The sequence below is a fragment of the Phoca vitulina genome, unplaced genomic scaffold (genome assembly GCF_004348235.1).
Source record: "Phoca vitulina isolate PV1807 unplaced genomic scaffold, GSC_HSeal_1.0 scaffold26, whole genome shotgun sequence".
Classification (NCBI taxonomy): domain Eukaryota; kingdom Metazoa; phylum Chordata; class Mammalia; order Carnivora; family Phocidae; genus Phoca; species Phoca vitulina.
Genome location: NW_022589729.1, coordinates 21,437,593 through 21,455,990, shown reverse-complemented (window position 1 = coordinate 21,455,990; position 18,398 = coordinate 21,437,593). Strand labels below are relative to the sequence as shown.

The following is an 18,398-nucleotide window of genomic DNA, read 5'->3' as shown; positions in this document are numbered from 1 at the left end:
GACATTCCTAGAGTCACTTAGGAAATCATCTTAGAATAAAGCTAGTTTAGGTGGTGTCGTTTTTGTTGGTTGGTTTTTGTTGTTGTTCTAGCCTGGCTCTGAATTTTCACCTTTTTGAGCCTGGTTTTTCTTTCTATAAGTAAAATCAAGTTTTTCTTACTATCCACTATTCAGAGAATTTCTCTTGGTAACCATTTGCTCTTGGGAGGTATGGAGCTTTCAAATAAAGGTACTGAGAACTAAGAGTATGAGAGAAGTACATCTACAACAGGCAGCCATCAATGTTGCCCTATTTTCTGGAACTCAAACTGGAAAAGCTAAAGTATTACATTTGAAATATACCTGGGCTCAGGCTGGGGCTCTTTGCACACTGAGGTGTTTATTTTAAGTATATCTTGCTTGTAATGGCCTCATACATTTTGAGAGCTTCATTTGGAATTTGATACTATTAGATCTTTAAGGCAGTCTCCCTGCTTATTTATCAACAGTTATTCCATGGTTAGGGTGAAACTTCCTGACCTTGTGTCATTTTCCCAGGGCGTGACACTAACAGACCTTCAGGAAGCAGAAAGGACTTTCAGCCGGTCGAGAGCAGAACGGCAAGCTCAGGAGCAGCCTAGCCAGAAGTCCACAGGCACTGAAGGGCTTGAAGGAAGCTCGGAGAAGCATGAGCCCTCAGCGGTCCCGGCAAAGGAAGCTGGCGAGGGCCGTCAACCCTGGGGTGGGAGTCTGGATGAAGAAGTAAGTCACTGACATGTACTGTGCTAAAAGCAGGGTCACTAATGTGGGGAATCCCTCCTCACTGATAACTCAAGCACGGTGCTACTTTGCAGGAGACAACTCATAGAAAACACTGGTAACGTCCGTCTGTCATTGGCAAACCTGTATGACTGAAAGAACTCAGAGGATGTCCGTCCTTCAGTCATCATTTTGTGCTCGGATTTAACTAATGCTTATTTTTTATCCAGTTTTATTGAGATGTTGAGATATAACATTGAATTGACATACAACATTTTATTAACTTTAGACTGTACAATATGGTGATTTGATATATGTATATATTGTGAAATGATTACCACAATAAGTTCCATTAACTAAATTTATTCTTTAACTAAAGATGTTTTTCTATTCTAAAGAGAGAGGTTATAGTATAGTAAAAATACAAATAGAAATGTGAGGATTTATTGAGTGTCTACTTTATACCAGGCATTATTTCAACTATTTCGTATGTATTAATTTGTTTAATCCTCTGAGGTAGATATTATTTGTATTGTAAATGTAAGGAAATCAGGTCACAAAGAGGTTAAGTAGCTTGCCCAGCATTTCACACAGATGAGAAGTGGTTAAGCAAGAACTTGACATAGGCAGCTGAGCTCCACAGAGCGCTCTCTCAACCATGATTATATTGTTCTCTAAACCCCTGCAAACCTAGGAGTTTACAGAGCACCCCTTAATCACATGCCACAAGATGTCATTATTGAGGTGGGCATTTTTAACTTATGTTTCCTTTCTCAAGTGGAGTTGGTAGTCAAAGGCATAGGATTCTATTTAGGGTGAACATAACTCCTAGTTTAAATTAGGAGTTCAAATTACACCTGTTATCTTAGTGTAATTATTGATACCATTCATCTTCACTCTCAGAAGTGTCTCAGTTGGGATGATAAATTTTCCCATCACCATAGTTAGAGGAGAAAGGAATCTCCTTGCTCCAACTCTGGCTAGGTTACATAAACTAACTGAGGTTTTTTTGTTTATTTTGTTCTGTCAGCTACTGTTTATTGATTACTTACTACTAGCTACTGTTCCAAGCATCTACCATACATTCTCTTGTATAAACCTCACAACCCTCTCTGAGGAAGCTATTATCCCTACTTTACATAGGAGAAAGCAGAGGCTCAGAGAAGTTAAGTAACTTATGGAAGGCCACACAGCTAGTAAGTGCTGAAGCTAGAATTTGAACCAAGTTCTGTCTGATTCCAAAGCTTACTATATTTTATTGCCACTGTCTTTATAAACAAAAAAGTATACAATCTCTACATGTATTAAGAATTTATCTGTGCATCTTCAAAAACCCAAGTTAAGGCTTATTGTCAGTCTCTTTCTCCTTGGGGAAAAATTTCAAAGTGGAAAATGGGAAGTTTTTTTAAGTTTCAGTAAGCCTGGTTATGGCAGGCTGGTAGAATATTCAGAAATTGGTTGATTGCTCAGATTTGGCCTCTGTTCTCAGATAACTCTGTATTGTTTCTTCATATTCCCAAGCTTTTTATTTTTCTATGTAAATCTTGCCTTTCAGTGCTCCGTCTAAAAAGGCCATCACCCTTCTTATTTTCATTCCAAAATCAAAGGAATTTTTATTAACAAGGTTAGTGCTACCTAGTGCCCTTTGGTCAATTTAGGAAAAATTTTCCTGGGCTGCTGTCAACCTGATGGTATTATCAGAATAGGAATCCAGAAGCTGTTTCCTTTCTGGCTAATTAACTAACTAACTTTAGTTCAGCTCAGTAGCTATTTACTGAGCATCAACTATTAATAAGCCTCTTTGTATAGGAAAAGCCCATTTTTAATAAGCCTGCTATCCTTATCCTTTGGTTGGACTTGACCTCTAACGTCTTACCCTGTGGATTATTTCCAGCCTGTCTATCGTCGCCTGAGGTACCCAGTCCAGCCAGACAAACCCACAACACCAGTATCTCCTTCTGCATCAAGATCCTCTCTCTACACCAGTTCCCATCTGCTGCGGACAAGCAGGTCTCCAGTCCCTGACTCGGAGAGTCCAGAGACCACCACAAACGCTGCAGTTGCAAAGGAAATGGACAAAAATGGTATGTAGAGCTTCAGAATAGGTGGCGTCCCCCCGTCGTGTACATGCCCCCATTTCCTAAGGTCACACTTTGTTTTATCTCTGGCCAGAGAGTGAAGAAGCAGATGTGGATGATCAGTCCTCTACTAGACTGTCCATCCGTGAGAGGAGGCGGCCCAAGGAACGACGACGAGGCACGGGCATCAATTTCTGGACAAAGGATGTAAGTGGATTGGTCCGTGCTGGGACATATCACATCACCCATGGCTGCCGTCCTTTCTGCTGAGTTCAAAAAAAAGAAAGGGTCCCACCTGGTCTGATGAATCTTGCAGATTATCAAGAAATATTACTGAGGAAAGAGAAGACGACCTACCTAGTGTGGGACTCCTTTGGTATATCCTTGGCCAGACGCCCAGTACCTAGAGCAGTGCCAGGCACGTAGTAGGCACTCAATTCTCCCTAATATTCCCAGAAAGTCATGTAGTTAGTCAATAGTATTATCACATATAAGCAGAGATTCTAATGAAATATTTTAGGAGTGTTACAAGAATTTCAAGGAACCTAAAATCTTAGTAATATAAGTTCATCTGACTCAATTTTACTCTTTTAGAGGAAAAAAGAAAAAAAAAATATAAAACAGATTAACTTTGGCTTTAAAATAAAGACAGGTGCACCAGGGCTTACTAACTGCAAGCACACATTCAGGACTTTAATTCACCCTCCTGTTCTCTACCGGTGTCACTCAACTTTTGTTATTGGCATTTTAAAAATTAAGTGACCAAGAATCAAGAGGTCCCTGGTTACCAGTGACTCATCTGAAAACTAGATGAACCATTCAGTGAGACAAGGAATGAAACAGTAATAGTCATCTATTAGAAACTATTCTTTAAGATAAAAGTATCTCATTTTTATAGGACCAAATAGACTATTGACAGACAATAACTATTGACAGAGATGGAATAAAGTCTGTCCTTTCTAAAGATACCCCTTTTCCTGCTATGGTTTATTTGACGTTTTTGATGACAGGCAGTGTTTCTGAGCTGTCTGCCTATGGCGGCTGTTAAAAGGCAGTAACAGAGCATCACTTGGCAGTCAGTTCTCACTGCCTATGTTTGAAATGCCAAGATGCATAATTGATGGGAGCTGACCTTGTTGCTTTCAAGGATGTCTGTGACTATGGTCCTCTTGTTTTTCTTCTTCCTTTTCAGGAAGATGAAACTGACGTCTCTGAAGAGGTAAAAGCAGCACTGGTAAGTGGCAAGCCAGTGAGGTATGTCCCTCTTGGTTCAGCCCTTCTCGTGTGCATACAATTTCATTAGAAAAGAGCAGGCCCTATGTAGATTTGAGTTGAGGGAGAGTTTGGAGATAGACATTGCTCTGAGAGATGTGGCAGGTGTTAGTTGGTGGTACATTGTCTTCAGATGCTCTTGAGCAAGTTTCCTGCACTTCTCTATGCCTTCTGCTGATCCCTAACACAGTTCTAGGATCTGTCTATCTGCTTTTTCTCTCTTGTGAATACGTTATTGGATTGTAGAAAGTACTTTGAAATCTTCGGAAGAAAAGTGAAGAGTGATACTATTTCTTTTATGGGTCTATACTTATATAGAGAAAGGAACATAAATGTGAAGAATGTAAACATCACACAATCCAAAAGTCACATATTTGACTTTGAAATAAGGTTAAACCCTTGACTCTTATACAACTCAGGCCTGGCATCAACTTTTCTCTGCAGTGGATGACCTGGGCCCAGCCTTCCTGACACTCCAGGTTCCTGAAAGCCACTCAAACATGACAGAAAGTTAGTGGTTTCCTTATCAGTACTATTTTTCAGGAAGGAAGGAATTTGGTTTTGACTACATGATTTGAGACTACATGTACATCTCTACTGGAAATTATGTAAAAAAGATGGACTTTTTGTATCCTGCAGTTAGTTGAAAGTAGGTTTTCAGAATATATTTGAGAGGCGCCTGGGTGGCTCCGTTGGTTAAGCCTCCGACTCTTTTTTTTTTTTTAAGAGGTAGGGGCAGGGCAGAATGCAAGGGAGAGAGAATGTTAACTGGGCTTCACACCCAGCATGGTGCCTACTTAAAAAAAAAGAATGTATTTGATAAACCATACTGAAAATCAACAACTAACTTGTTCTTAGCAGAGGAAATAGAAATACTCTATTATGTCATTGACCTGCCTGTATTTTAGTCAAGATCCAAAGCAATCAGTAGGGCCTTCCAAAAAGCAATGCCAAGATGACTAGTGGTGACATAGGTGAGAACTGCTTACCGTTGGTTGAAGCTAGGTGACTTCACAAAGATGAGCCATGTCAAGTGGAAATACCACAAAGAGGTTCATGCACATGCATAAATAACAGCAACCCTTCAGTTCTTCAATGGGCTGGGAAAGGCTTTTGGAGACAAAGAGTGAATGTAGGAAGGTTGCTTTAGGGAATTATAAGATACCTAAAGAGAGAATCTGAATAATAGATACAGAGCACTGAAATGGACTACAAATCCCTAGAGAGTTATAGAGGACATTAAATCCGTAAAGGGAATGACAACAAGGATGGCTTTGTCGTGACAGAATGTCTTTTGTCGGTGAAAATCTGTGTCTCCACCTTTCCAAACCACTTGCCATGGGAAAATCCTAACATAGGGCACCAGGTAAGGAAAGCTAAGATGTTCCTGATGCAGTGCGTCCCAGAGAATTTCATCTTAGGACTTGAATGAAATGGAATGAAAATTACAGAAAAGATTTTCTGATTCTTTTCTGGTGAGGAAGAGCAGAGACTATTGAGGTTTGACGAGAAAGTCATTTGTCAGACTGAAAAACATTTCACTCATCCAACTGCTTGAGGCATCTGTTAGTGTCTGCCATGTGTCAAGCAGACTCCAACGTGAATCCTAATAGAAGAATGAACAGTCTGTTATCTCTAGAAGGTAGTTTAACTGAAGAGGGAAAACAAAAAGCCAAAAACACTTACCTGTTTTTCTCCCAAGTACTGTCTTCTAACACTAGCAGACATGATGCCGTTATCATCATATGGACCTGCAGAGCAACATGCCTGGCCATGTAAGCTGCAGTTCTACTTCAAGACAATCAGTAATCTCTTAGGACCAATCTTTCTCCCCCACCTCCATGTCCTTCCATCAGGCGGCAGAATTGAGCCAGCCAGAGGAGGGGGCATTCCGTTGAATTGGCACTGTTAGCTAGTGAGCATGGATACTGCTGAGAAGCCAGGGCAGTTTTCTTTTCTTGGTTTTTGGTTCAGTAAGACTATATATGCTATTGAGGTCATGACAGTTCCCTTCTCTTTCTGAGCCTGTTCTTAAAGAGTAGTGGTGGTATTTTTAAAGTTCATTCTTCCCAAGACTCTGGCATATATATTTTTTTGAGATAAAATTTACAATCAATAAACTGCACGGATCTTAAGTGTATTATCTGATGAGTTTTGACAACTGTATACACCAGTGTAAACACCACTCAAAATACAAAATTTTTCCATCACCTTGAAAAGTTCCCTCATGCCCCCTTCCCTGTCCCAAGAGACAACCTCTCTTCTGATTTCTGTCACTATGGATTAATATTGCCTGTTCTTGAACTTCATATATATGAAGCATACAGTCATATTTCATTTTAAGAGTAGAAAGGAAACTTCAGTGGTTATTATTCCTATCTTACGTCCCAGTTAAGGTTAGAATTAAAATGACTCCAAATAAGTACAGATTTTGTTTCCTCCTCTTAAAAGATTTCAAAAGAAGATTCTTTAACCTCTCGCCCTTGTATCAGTAACAACAGCATGGTTAAGAAGACCTCTCTATTGTTTAACTTAAATCTCTGTTTGGTATCACTGAAATCCATTTCTTCTTTTTGTGCACCTGTGCTAGAAAAATGTTATCAGCATTTATATACAGATATGATTTATTGCCAGGAAAGGCCCTGATGTTTGTTTTCAATTATGTGATAGGAGAAAGACCAGTTGTGCATTTCTATGGTGGTGACACCAAGGAATGATACTTAGAAGGCTGGGGACTTTGCTTAAGCCCAACATACTACATGATTTTAGTCAGAACCCATTCCCATTGGTAAATCCATGAACAGGTGAGACTGGCAATGAATATATAATTTGATGTCTTAGCACCTCCTTGACAGGTTGCGTTCAAAGCACATCTGTTAATTATCCACATTACGTATGTAATAGATATTTTCCAGAAGTCTTAATATATCTTTTATCTTGCTAAGTGAAAAAGAAACTGTATCTAGATCTTCATGTGAGGAAGAAAGGTATTCCAGTCATACCCGAAAAAACTTTTATATTCAGGAGCATGTTTGTTTTCTTTACTAGTTAGTGGTAATTACTAGAGGTAATTTCTTTACAGTGTTCTGGAAGGCGCAGTCATAGGCACACTGCAGAAAGTGATGGCCATTTGGTTTCTTTCCATCTTTTTTTTACCTACATCTTTGGCCTGCCTACATCTTTGGCCTGCCTCTTTTGCTTTACATTGATTTTATCTACTGCGTTTTTGCTGTTTGCCCCATTTACTCCTCTGGAACAGACTGTTTCCCTAGCCAATTCTGTTGTATAATTAAGTTTATCACTAGAGGGCACAAGTGGTCAACAGAAAAGATGCTGGTAGTGCCCTAAAGAATTTGAACAGAAGACAGATTCTTTAGTTTTAAAGGAATTGTTAAAGAACCCAGTTAAGTGTAATGAAGTTACTTGCCTCCCAACTTTTGGGAAGTTAGAGATAACTTGGGTTAGGGACTTCAATTTACAGTTAAGAAAACTGAGGCCCAAAGAAGTTAAGAAGTATTCAGGCATATGAAAGCTCTGCTAGTTGATCACCCTGTGCCTGCATCGGGGAACCTTTTTATTTGACTTTAGTGAAACAGACCTGAAATCAGGGCTTATATCCTCTGCATTCCCTATTTACCCATTTGGTTTTTTACTCAACAGATTTTATGTTCAAATTGACTTGCTAGTAGCATCTCAGTTCCTTAAGTGAAGGAATGTCTTCTCGAAGGACAACTGAAAAGCCTACTCTGAGTATCAAGATTCAGTCAGTGGGTAGAATATCAGCATTCTTCTGTTGTCCTTGACATAGGTAGGTACTTATGTCTTTCAGGAAGTAAGAATTTCCATACAAAATGCTTCCCTCCCATCCCCACCCTCCCTCCATCCCTGTTGCTTTTAGGCAAATCGGGTAGCACTTAGTCTGAACAAAATCACTGAAACCTCACTCTCAAACTTAGCAATGTCATTTTCCCAGTCCAGAATGGAACCAGTAGATCTGGATTGCTAATCACTCCTCAAAATGCATTGGTGAAGGAGATATTGTTAAGGAATTACTAATTCACGGGCATTAAGGTATCTGTCTTAGATAAATGATGGCCTGCTAGTGGAGAGATGTGTTGGTAAAGTGCTCCAAAAGAAGTAAGCCATTAAACGTAATATTTTCAAATTACATAAAAGAGAACCATACAGAGAATTGCTGGCAAAGTTTGGTTTTGAACTAAGCTTTAATAGAAAATAAAACTTGCCTTGGGAGCCACTTGGCCCCAGAAATGTCTCTACTACCTAAAGTCACTAAACGCATTTCCCATTTTGTCCTGCCTTCTCCTTTATAACCTTCTTCTCATTTATTCACTGAACAACTACTTTTAAGTAACCTACTATAATCAGGCAATTTTTTAGATACTGGAGATGCAACAATGAATAAAAAGCCCTGCTTTTATGGAATTTATATTCTAGTGGAGGAGATGGACAATAAATAAAATAAATGTGTGAAGGAAATAGTTTGTGAAAAGGTGATAAGTGTTTTTGGAAAACCCATGTAGAGTGGGATAGGAAGGAATCAGAAATGCCTGAGTGGGATAGGAAGTTGACATTAGAATTATAAGTAGGGTGGTCAGGATAGACCTTGCAGAGAAAGCATCATCTGAGCCTAGACTTAAAGGAAGTAAGATGGGGAGCTATGTGGACATATGGGAGTAGAGAGTTTAGGCAGGGGGAACAGCACCTGCAAAGATTCTGAGGCAGAAGTGTGCCTGACGTGCTTGAGGACAGGTGAAAAGACCAATGTGATAGAGCCAAATGAGCAAAAGGCCCCAATGGCATGGACTGACAAGTCATCTTAAGGGCTCTGGCTTTTGATCTGAATGAGCAGGTAGCCGTTGTAGAGGTTTGAGCAGAAGAGTGACATGATTATACTTATATTTTAAGGAGTTACTCTGCCTGCTATTTTGAGGATATACTCTAACGGGATTTGGGTGGAAGCAGGGACGTCAGTTAGGAGGCTGCTTATAATTATCCAGGGAAAAACTGATAGTGGTTTGGACCAAAGTGATCATGGGTAGTAAAGATACTGAGAAGTTTTCAGATTCAGGATATAGTTTGAAATTGGAACCAATAAATTTTGCTGCTGGATTGGATATAGGGTGAAAAAAAGTCCGGGGGCGGGGGGGGTGGCACTTGATCAAGGTTGACACTGATGCTTTTAACTAAGGCAACTGAAAGTATGGAGTTTTCATTAACTGAGATATAGAAGACTGTGGAAGGAATGAATTTAGTGGGGGGCGAGCAGGCATGTAGTTTTGTTTTTGTTTTTTGTTTTTTTTTAAAGATTTTATTTATTTATTTGACACAGAGAGAGACAGTGAGAGAGGGAACACAAGCAGGGGGAACAGCAGAGGGCGAGGGAGAAGCAGGATCCCCACTGAGCAGGGAGCCCGATGCGGGACTCGATCCCAGGACCCTGGGATCATGACCTGAGCCGAAGGCAGACGCTTATCGACTGAGCCACCCAGGCGCCCCTGTAGTTTTGGTTTTAGGAGTGTTAAATTTAATATGTCTGATTGACATCCACCTGGAAATGTCAAGAGAAGACTTAGCAGTAGGAGTCTGGAGTTCAAGTGAGTGGTCCAGACTGGACATACGAACTTGAATGTCAGCAAATGTATAGATTGTATTTAAAACCATGAGATTGAATGAGATCACCAAGAGAATGAAAGTAGACAGAGAAGAAATCCAAAGATAGAGCCCTGGGGCACTCCAAAATTCAAAGTGAAAAGGGGAAGAACCACAAAGGAAACTGATGAATCCTAGCACTTAGCTCTGAGAATATGGATATGACTGTTTTTGGTTAAATCAGAAGAATTCTATTGATTAACCATATTTGCAGGTGATCTTTTAAGTTGACTCAGCTTTTGGTCCCCTTTGCTTTGCCTAATCTCCCTTAGCTTTATTACATCTTTGAATAACTAGCACTTCCATTCCACTTAAGAATAAGAAGCGTTCTTTGAAAACCTTATTTCTGAGGGCTGTCGTATGCTAAACTCTGAGTTAGCTCCGTGATGGCTAGAATGGCAATTATAGACTGAATTTTAGAACTGAAAGAGACTTAAACTTCTAGTTAACTAGTTAAACTTCTCATTTTAAAGATAACAGCTGAAGCCCAGAGAGATTAAGTAACTTGCCAGGATCACATAGCTGAGTTCCTAGTCCATGGCTATTGTACTACCTTCAGGAGAATCTTTCTATCTATTATGTATCGCATAGTCGTTAAGAGTGCAGACCCAGGAGCTAGATGGACTCCCCGGGCCACTTAGCTATTTTGGATAAGTTGAAACTGATAAAGCTTCAGTTTCCTCATCTGTACAGTAGAGATAATCATAGTAGCTACCTCTTAAAGTTGTAAAGTGAAAATGAAGAAATACATTTAAATAGTTAGAGATAATTGAGATTCATTCATGCTGTCTTCCAAACTGTAGGTTCCTAAGTCTGCATGAGTGTAAGGCTTTTGGAATACTTTCGTTGACCTTAGAATCATGTGATCTTGAAGTTATTTATTAATTTATCCATAAAGAATGGATTCTTTGGAGAGTCAGAGAAGTAGCCCGGGCTCCTCTCTAACTCCAGTATATGTCTGTGTTCTGAAAATGTACCTGATGAATTTTGAGAAATAAGTTTTAAAGGGGGTTGCTGAAGCAGGAGAAATGAGTAATGAGTAGAAAGGGAAGAAACAAGAACTCAATGTTTCCAATTTTGCTGGGAACTCTTTGAGCACCTGGTCAAATCAAGTCCCTGCAGATTTCTCTGTCAATCAAGCAGACTTTCATTTCTATGCCTCAGTTACCCCTCCCATTTATCTTTCTCTGCCAGTGTTTCCAATAGTTAGTTCCTACTTTTATAGATCTTTAATCTCCCCCACACTCCACCCCCCAACACACACACACACTCTTTCTTTGAGTAAATAATAGCGCCTTTGCCTATTTGCTCTAATTTTTTCACAGCTTTGCTTCTGGCTATTTGCTGGATCTTTTCCTCTCTCTCAAGCAGTATTTTTTAATCTTGTTACTTAATCTTGTGAAGCCCCTTAATCTGCTGGAAGGCATCCAGTGATCTTCTGTCTGCTCTCCGCCACTAGGCAGTATCCTTGCCATTCTCCTTTTAGGTAAAATCCTAGGACTGTTTTGCTTTCTCCTCTCTCTGGGGCTTGATTACCTAATATGGTAAGGTATGTCCCAGACAAGACTGCACTGTTGAGATAGAACAACAGTTTGACTAAGTTTAAAGACACCGTAGGTGAGCTGTCAGAGCTATCAGGGTTAGTTATTTATGTAGTAAAGTAATATTTTTCACAGTATACCATATAACAACCACAATCTTGTGTTTTGGTTTTTTTTTTTTTTTAAGTAAGCCTCTCTTCCTTTTAATCAAGTGAAAGGATAAGAAAATATAGATTTTCCTCCCTCAGCCTCTTTATCTTTAGCCAGATAAGAAAAAAAAAAAAAAATGACAAGAATGGGGTAGTTTGTCCCCAAATTGAGAGGGTTTTGAGAAGTCTGAGAAATTTGGTTATATAAAAATGCTTATAAGGATATTAAAAATAAAGATAGATTTAATAAGTGATGGCTGTTATAAACAGTCTTGTCGTAGCCAGCCTGTGGGAGTTGGCAAGCATTCACATGAAGAAAAGCAAGCTGTCCTGGATTTGTACAATTGATGACAATAGGCAGTCCCAAGGAAGGAGATGGAGATTGAGACATGGCAGCCAATGAGGTCTGTGTGTGGGAAGCTGCCTTCTATCCAGTGTGCACTAAAGAATCTTCTCTAGTGGTTGACTCCATATTAGCCTGGAAGGATCTTTCCTTTCACTATACATTTGCTCTTGCTTTGCAACTGTAGTTTCTTAAAATACTGCAGACGCTATGATTTTCTATATATGGGTCATACTGTGCCTTGCTTTAGCTCAAGCTATATAAATCAACAAAGTTTCTTTTGGCATCTTCCTTTTAAGGACTCTATTAATTTTAGGTCGTGCTGTTGCCAAGGAAATCTCAGTAATCAAAGCTCACATGTATTCCTTTGAGACCCTGTAATTTTTGGACCCACTGTCCCATTACATCAGTGAATTCTGCTGTAGTCAGAAATCTTTTTCAAGACAGAATAAATTGCCCTTCAAGGTATCTGTTTGGGCTTTGCTCAAACTTCTTATCCAAAGATGTGCAAGGTTTATCAACTAGTAAGGATAGTACAGTTAACCCCTTGACCTTTTACTTTCTTCCAATTTCTTCTGCCTCAGATTGCCTTCAAGGTATTAGTTTGTGTTAGTGACCTGTGACCTTCTGTCTCTTTGTTGAGCTTGAAACTCTGCTGGAACTTTTTTTATGATTATAAAGGTAACATATGTCATTATAGAAAATATATGAAGTATAGAAAAGTGTAAAGCAGTGGTTCTTAAAAGCAGTGGGAGCATTTCTAGAGGTTACAAACATTCACAGAGGTATTTTTAAGGGTCACAGTGATGGGGGATGTTCTACATGCATTTAGTGGACAGGGGCCAGAGTTGCTAGCTGTCCTAGTATGTCCCATGTAAAGCTTACTTGACTTTTGACTCTCTTCCTGGACATTCATAGGTGAAAACTTATGCTCTGTTATCTGAGTCTAAAAGCAAACTTGATTTTATGTATAAACTCACATTTTATGGCAGAGGGAATCTAAAAATTCAACCACCATGTAAACTGAGGAAAAACTGTAGTTTTAGTTTTATCATTCCTGATAGCACTCCCACTTGCATAAGTGGCATTGTTATAAAACATTCTACAGATCTGCATCTGACTTCGATCTTCATGGTGATCTATAATGGGTCCAAGCCTCTGATTATTTCATTATACCTTCTAGTATTATTGGCCCAAGAGTTTATACTTTGAAATACATATTTCATTATAGATTTCTTTTGTTTTTCTTCATAGTTTTTTAAATAATTTAAGCTACGTTTTGTATCTATGAGTTTTATTTCAGAATAGTAAAGATTGGGGGGGGTTGCTGTTAGAAAATATTTGTTATAAAAGGGGATTCTTTGTATTATAAAGAATAAGAAAATATTGTCCAAAGTTATACCACTCAGAGGAAATTACTGTTTAACATTCTGATGAATTTTCTGCTGGTATTTTCCCTAAGTTTTTTTTTTTTTAAACATATTCAAGACTGACTAATGACATTTTTAAGAAAAGGATCATTTCCAATCTGAGCATTCTTGGGACCCCATCATTACCATGATGACAATCTCATAACATTGTCTTCAAAGCAGTTGGGTCCAACTCTTTTATCAAAGTAGTCAGTCCTGTGATGGCTTTGATTATAGAGAGCCTCCAGGAATAATTCTCTTTCAGTTGGAATCTAAGGGTTACCTTAGTTATGAAAGTATTTATTTCTTCTGTTGATAGCATGGCTAGAGAGCTTTAACCATAGCTTAGGCTTAGCTAGTGTCAGAGTTCTAGCCCCATGATTGAGGTAAAAAGCTTAATGTGGGATTTGCATCTCTTTTTCAGCAAAGGGAGTGTTTATAGATTTGCCCCAGCAGGAATGTTGCCCTCAAGGCACTAACAAATGTTGCCTTTAAAGGTCTTATTCATGTAGGACCTAAAATGTAGGATAGTTGGGGTGAAAATGTAAAGATAAATGGTTACAATCTACCAGTCTTAATTTTCTGTATACTATCTCAGTTTTCGATGAAACAAGTTTAAGAATCAGCAGCCATTTAGTTGACATGAATTTCTTTCATAGAAAACCCATAGTTTTATATCCAAATATGATTTTTCAAGATAATGTTCATACAGGTGTGATTTACCAGTATGTGCTTTTGAAAATACTTGGCTTTTTTAATGCTTTAAAAATGTTTAAAAAAAAAAAAAATAAAAAATAAAAAAAAAATAAAAATGTTTTCTTATACCCTGAACTCTTACACCTTAAACTATACCAATGTTTTGACTACTGAGAAGAAAGGAGGGACATTTTTAAGACCCATTGGCATAAGTCATGGGGACTTAATGAACAGTATGGCAACTGTAGTTTAAAATGCTGTGTTTCATGTTTGAAAGTTGCCAAGAGAATAAATCTTAAAAGTTTTCATGATAAGAAAAAAAATTCTGTAACTATGGTGAGGGATTTTAACTAGACTTATCATCATGGTGTTTATTTTGCACTATATACAAATACTTAATCATCATATTGTACATGTGAAACTAATATGTATCATATACACCTCAATTTAAAAAACATTGGCAAGTTAATAGCTCAGACTAAAACTTAACTTAGCTCTTGGGGGACTTTCAAAAGTGATATACCAAATTAGTGAGTCATGGGGCTGTCTATGGTTGCTGAATGCTTAGTGTCTCATTTCTCCAAGTGTCTAGTATAGCTGCTTGCTGGCTCTCGTGGAGGGTGAACACTGCCTTCCTGAGGTCCACGGGGAGGGCAGATGTCTCTGCCTGTTCTCCAGTAGTGTGGGAGGGGGGAGGACAATGGCGGCAGGGCCAGCCTAGTTTTCATCTTTGGTACATTACACTCTCTAGGTCAGGGCTTAGCAAAGCCTTTATATAAAGGGCCTGTTGTAAATATTTTCTACTTTGTGGTCCGTGTAGTCTGTTGCCACTACTCAACTCCTCTATTTTTTTTTTTTTTTTAAAGATTTTATTTATTTATTTGACAGAGAGAGGCACAGCGAGAGAGGGAGCACAAGCAGGGGGAGTGGGAGAGGGAGAAGCAGGCTTCCCGCCGAGCAGGGAGCCCAATGTGGGGCTCGATCCCAGGACCCTGAGATCATGACCTGAGCCGAAGGCAGACGCTTAACGACTGAGCCACCCAGGCACCCCACTCAACTCCTCTATTATAGTGGGAAAGTAACCATAGACAATATGTCAATATATGCAGTGTCTGTGTTCCAATAAAACTTTACTTATAAAAACAAGTTGGTGGGCTGGAGTTGGCTTACGGCCCAGGCCACAGTTTGCTACCCTCTGGTCTTGGTTACAGACTCAGAAATGTTTGCTGATGTAAACATGGCTCCAAATGTCAATTTGTTCTCATCCAAGCGGTTTTCTGGTAATTCAGCATTTTTCCAATTCCTCTGATTCTTTAGTATCATTGACACTTTGTGGGGCAGGGGAAGTCATTTGGAGTGATACGTGTTGTTTGTCCTCGCTTGGAAAAGCATCAGTTCTGGTCATGCTGCAGAAAACAAGCCATAAAGATTCCTGAGTGAAGGAGTAAAGGAGGGAGAATTTCTTCCATGTCATTTTAAATGTAGTTTCTCTGTTCTGTCTTAGTTCATTACCTTTTATCTTTCTTAAACATGTTTTTATCTTTTTAATGAAGTATAGTTGAACACCATGTTACATTACTTTCAGGTCTACAACATCGTGATTCAGCAAGTCTATAGGTTATGCTACGCTTACTACAGTATAGCTACCGTCTGGTCGTTCATTACCTTTTGAGGAGAAAGTCTGAAATGGTTGATTCTCCTAATTAATGTCCCTATCTGCTTTTTTCATCTGATCCTATCCCTTCTTCCCTCCCAAAGACCTGACTTTGAGGTTAGCTAAAATTACAGTTTGGGGATATATAATCACTTGACACTTGAGAAATTCTGCTTTTTTAGGCTATGGCCATAAATAAGTTTGCCTTTAAGGCTCACAGATTCTTGGAAGGGTACCTGTCATTCACTTTAATTGCTGGTTGTCATTGAATTCCTTAGTCAGGAGTAGGTTATGGAGTTTATTAGTTTTTTTGCCTTGTTAACTTTCAGTTTGCAGAATATATACAGGAAGAATTTGGGGGAGACTTACAGAGGGGGGTGACAGAAATCTTTAAAGCTTTGACCTAGGGGCACCTGGGTGGCTCAGTCATTAAGCGTCTGCCTTCGGTTCAGGTCATGATCCCAGGGTCCTGGGATCGAGCCCTGCGTTGGGCATCAGACTCCCTGCTCAGCCAGAAGCCTGCTTCTCCCTCTCCCACTCCCCCTGCTTGTGTTCCCTCTCTAGCTGTCTCTCTCTCTCTGTGTCAAATAAATAATAAAATCTTTAAAAAATAAATAAATAAAGCTTTGACCTTGGGCTTACTTGAAATGATCATTAAGAGGAGTGGATTTTTGGAAAGAGAAACTAAAATTCTGGTTCTTGAACAGCTTTAAGGAAAAAAGTGATGAGAGCTGACAGTGATATGTCACAGTAAAGACTCATATCACATATCGGAATCAATGATGTGTTGGCACAATTAATTTTGTGCCAAGTAAACAAAACCAGATCCTTTCTATAGAATAAAGGTCTGCCTAATGTATGACATGTTGTCTAAGAAGTCTCTCCAGTCACTGGTGACCTCTGGTTCTCGAATGAAATGAACTCATGAAATATTGTTTGGACAACTTATAAATCATTTCTGGGGTGTTCGACTTAGAGCTAAGGGCAAGTTTGGATACTGCTATCTGGCAAGCTGAGCCATTTTCAATAATTATGTAATAGGTGAAGCTTCTGTAGTAGTCTTCCTCAAACTTGTCAATAAGAATCATTGGGGTCATTTGTTTATAATACGGAATTTCAGGCCTCTCCCTGTTGAGATTCTGAATTAGGAAAGGATGTCGTGGTGGAGGGTGGAAAACCTGGGAATCTGTATTATAATAGAAGTCTCCTAGGTGATTCTTAACAGGCAGATTTGACAAACACTGTTCCTACAGGTATAATATTTAGGGATTGCTAATATCCCAGGTAGGTCATTATTAAAAAGTAGGATTAACTACGGCACACTGAGGGGACTTAGAGCCAATCTCTACTCCTTGCTCTACTCCAAAAATGCCCATTTAACCCAAAGAGAATCAAATTCTTAAAGGCCCCCTAGGACAGTCCGGTCCCATTCAGGAAGTCTTTGGCTCACATAGCAGCATGCATTTATTCAATCAAGAAATAGTTATTGGTTACCTAGTATGTGTCAAGTATTATGCATTAAGGATACAGAAATGTATAAGGTAGACAATGTTTCTGCCCCTCATAATATTCACATTTTAATGGGGCAGGTGGTATTCCTAACAGACATATAAGTTGAGATATCACGTAGGCAGTTGCACATAGGAATCTGGTGTTCGTGGGAGTTATTAGAGCTGGAGATAAAGATATTTGGGATTCATTGCCTTAGAGATGATACTCAGAGGTGGTGAACTGGGAGAGATCTCTCAGGAAAAGGTTGTAAAGAAAACAGGAGTCCATGACCATGCCCTAGATTACTCCAGGGCCGGCTCTAGACAGAAACAGGAATATTTCTTCCATTGGAACAGGAGAACATATATAAGTTGGTGGATCTCATATGGGGAAAATGAAGTAGTTCTGATCTGACTTTCTGCTACACACAACACACACCACACACACACACACACAGGTTTTTTTATACCTAAAGAGCAATGAGAGTCTATTAGTGTCCAAATGAAAGATAATGAATGAGATTTCTAACGTTAAGTATGGTTTGAATGGAAGAAACTTAAGAAATATGAAAACTCAACAGGATTTGATATTTTACTGGATGTGGACAGTAAACATAAAGAAGAGTCTAGAGTGGTTGAGAAGATACATGGATTGGTAGAAACAGTATTGGCTTTGGAGCCAGAAAACCTAGGTCCAAAGCTAGTTCCATCTCTTACTAGCTGTATGGTCTTGGAAAAGTAATTTAACCTCTCTGATCTGAAAGTGCTTTAATTGACTGTAAAAATGAGACTGTTATTCCTATCTTGTAGGCCTGATGTAAGGACAGCAATAATAATGTATTTCACTTTAAATAGTGCCTAGCTTTAGCAAGTTTTTAATTAACAAAAGCTGCTAGTATAATAATACTAAATCAGTCTTTTTCCCCCATATCTTTGAGCTTTCACACTTTATTCCCATTTCCTGGAATGCTCTTCCTCCTACTTTACTGCCTCTTTCTCTCCCCACTCCCTTTTTTAACACCCATTCATGATTTAGGTTAGGCCCCACCTAGGGCCTCCAAGATTGCTTCCTTTGACCCCTCCTCAGAGTAGACTAGGTTCTCCTCAGTATCTTGAATTAATCTTTAATACACAGTGATAATTATTACTGTGTGGTATTCGTCAGTTAAACTAAAATCCTTAAAAGCAGGTCTGTTTCTTGTTCATTATTTTAGCTCCCCCAGGGTCTAGCAGAATATCTAGTATTTAGGTATGTCTTCTATGAAGATTTGTAGAACAGTCCAATTAATGACATTCGTGTTTCCAATTTTGATGACTGCATGGATAATATGCCGTTAATGAGATTGGGAATTCAGAAA

The 18,398-nt window shown here is 39.0% G+C and overlaps 1 protein-coding gene across 1 annotated transcript in view; it reads left to right on the top strand.

Moving 5' to 3' along the window:
* Nucleotides 1–18,398, top strand: part of PPP1R12B (protein phosphatase 1 regulatory subunit 12B) — a 209,702-nt gene that overhangs the window by 124,565 nt on the left and 66,739 nt on the right. Inside the window, exons 15-18 of the mRNA XM_032422320.1 lie at nt 538–741; nt 2,633–2,822; nt 2,911–3,023; nt 4,009–4,050. Coding sequence (XP_032278211.1) covers nt 538–741; nt 2,633–2,822; nt 2,911–3,023; nt 4,009–4,050 — 549 coding nt within the window. The remainder of the gene's footprint in view (nt 1–537; nt 742–2,632; nt 2,823–2,910; nt 3,024–4,008; nt 4,051–18,398) is intronic.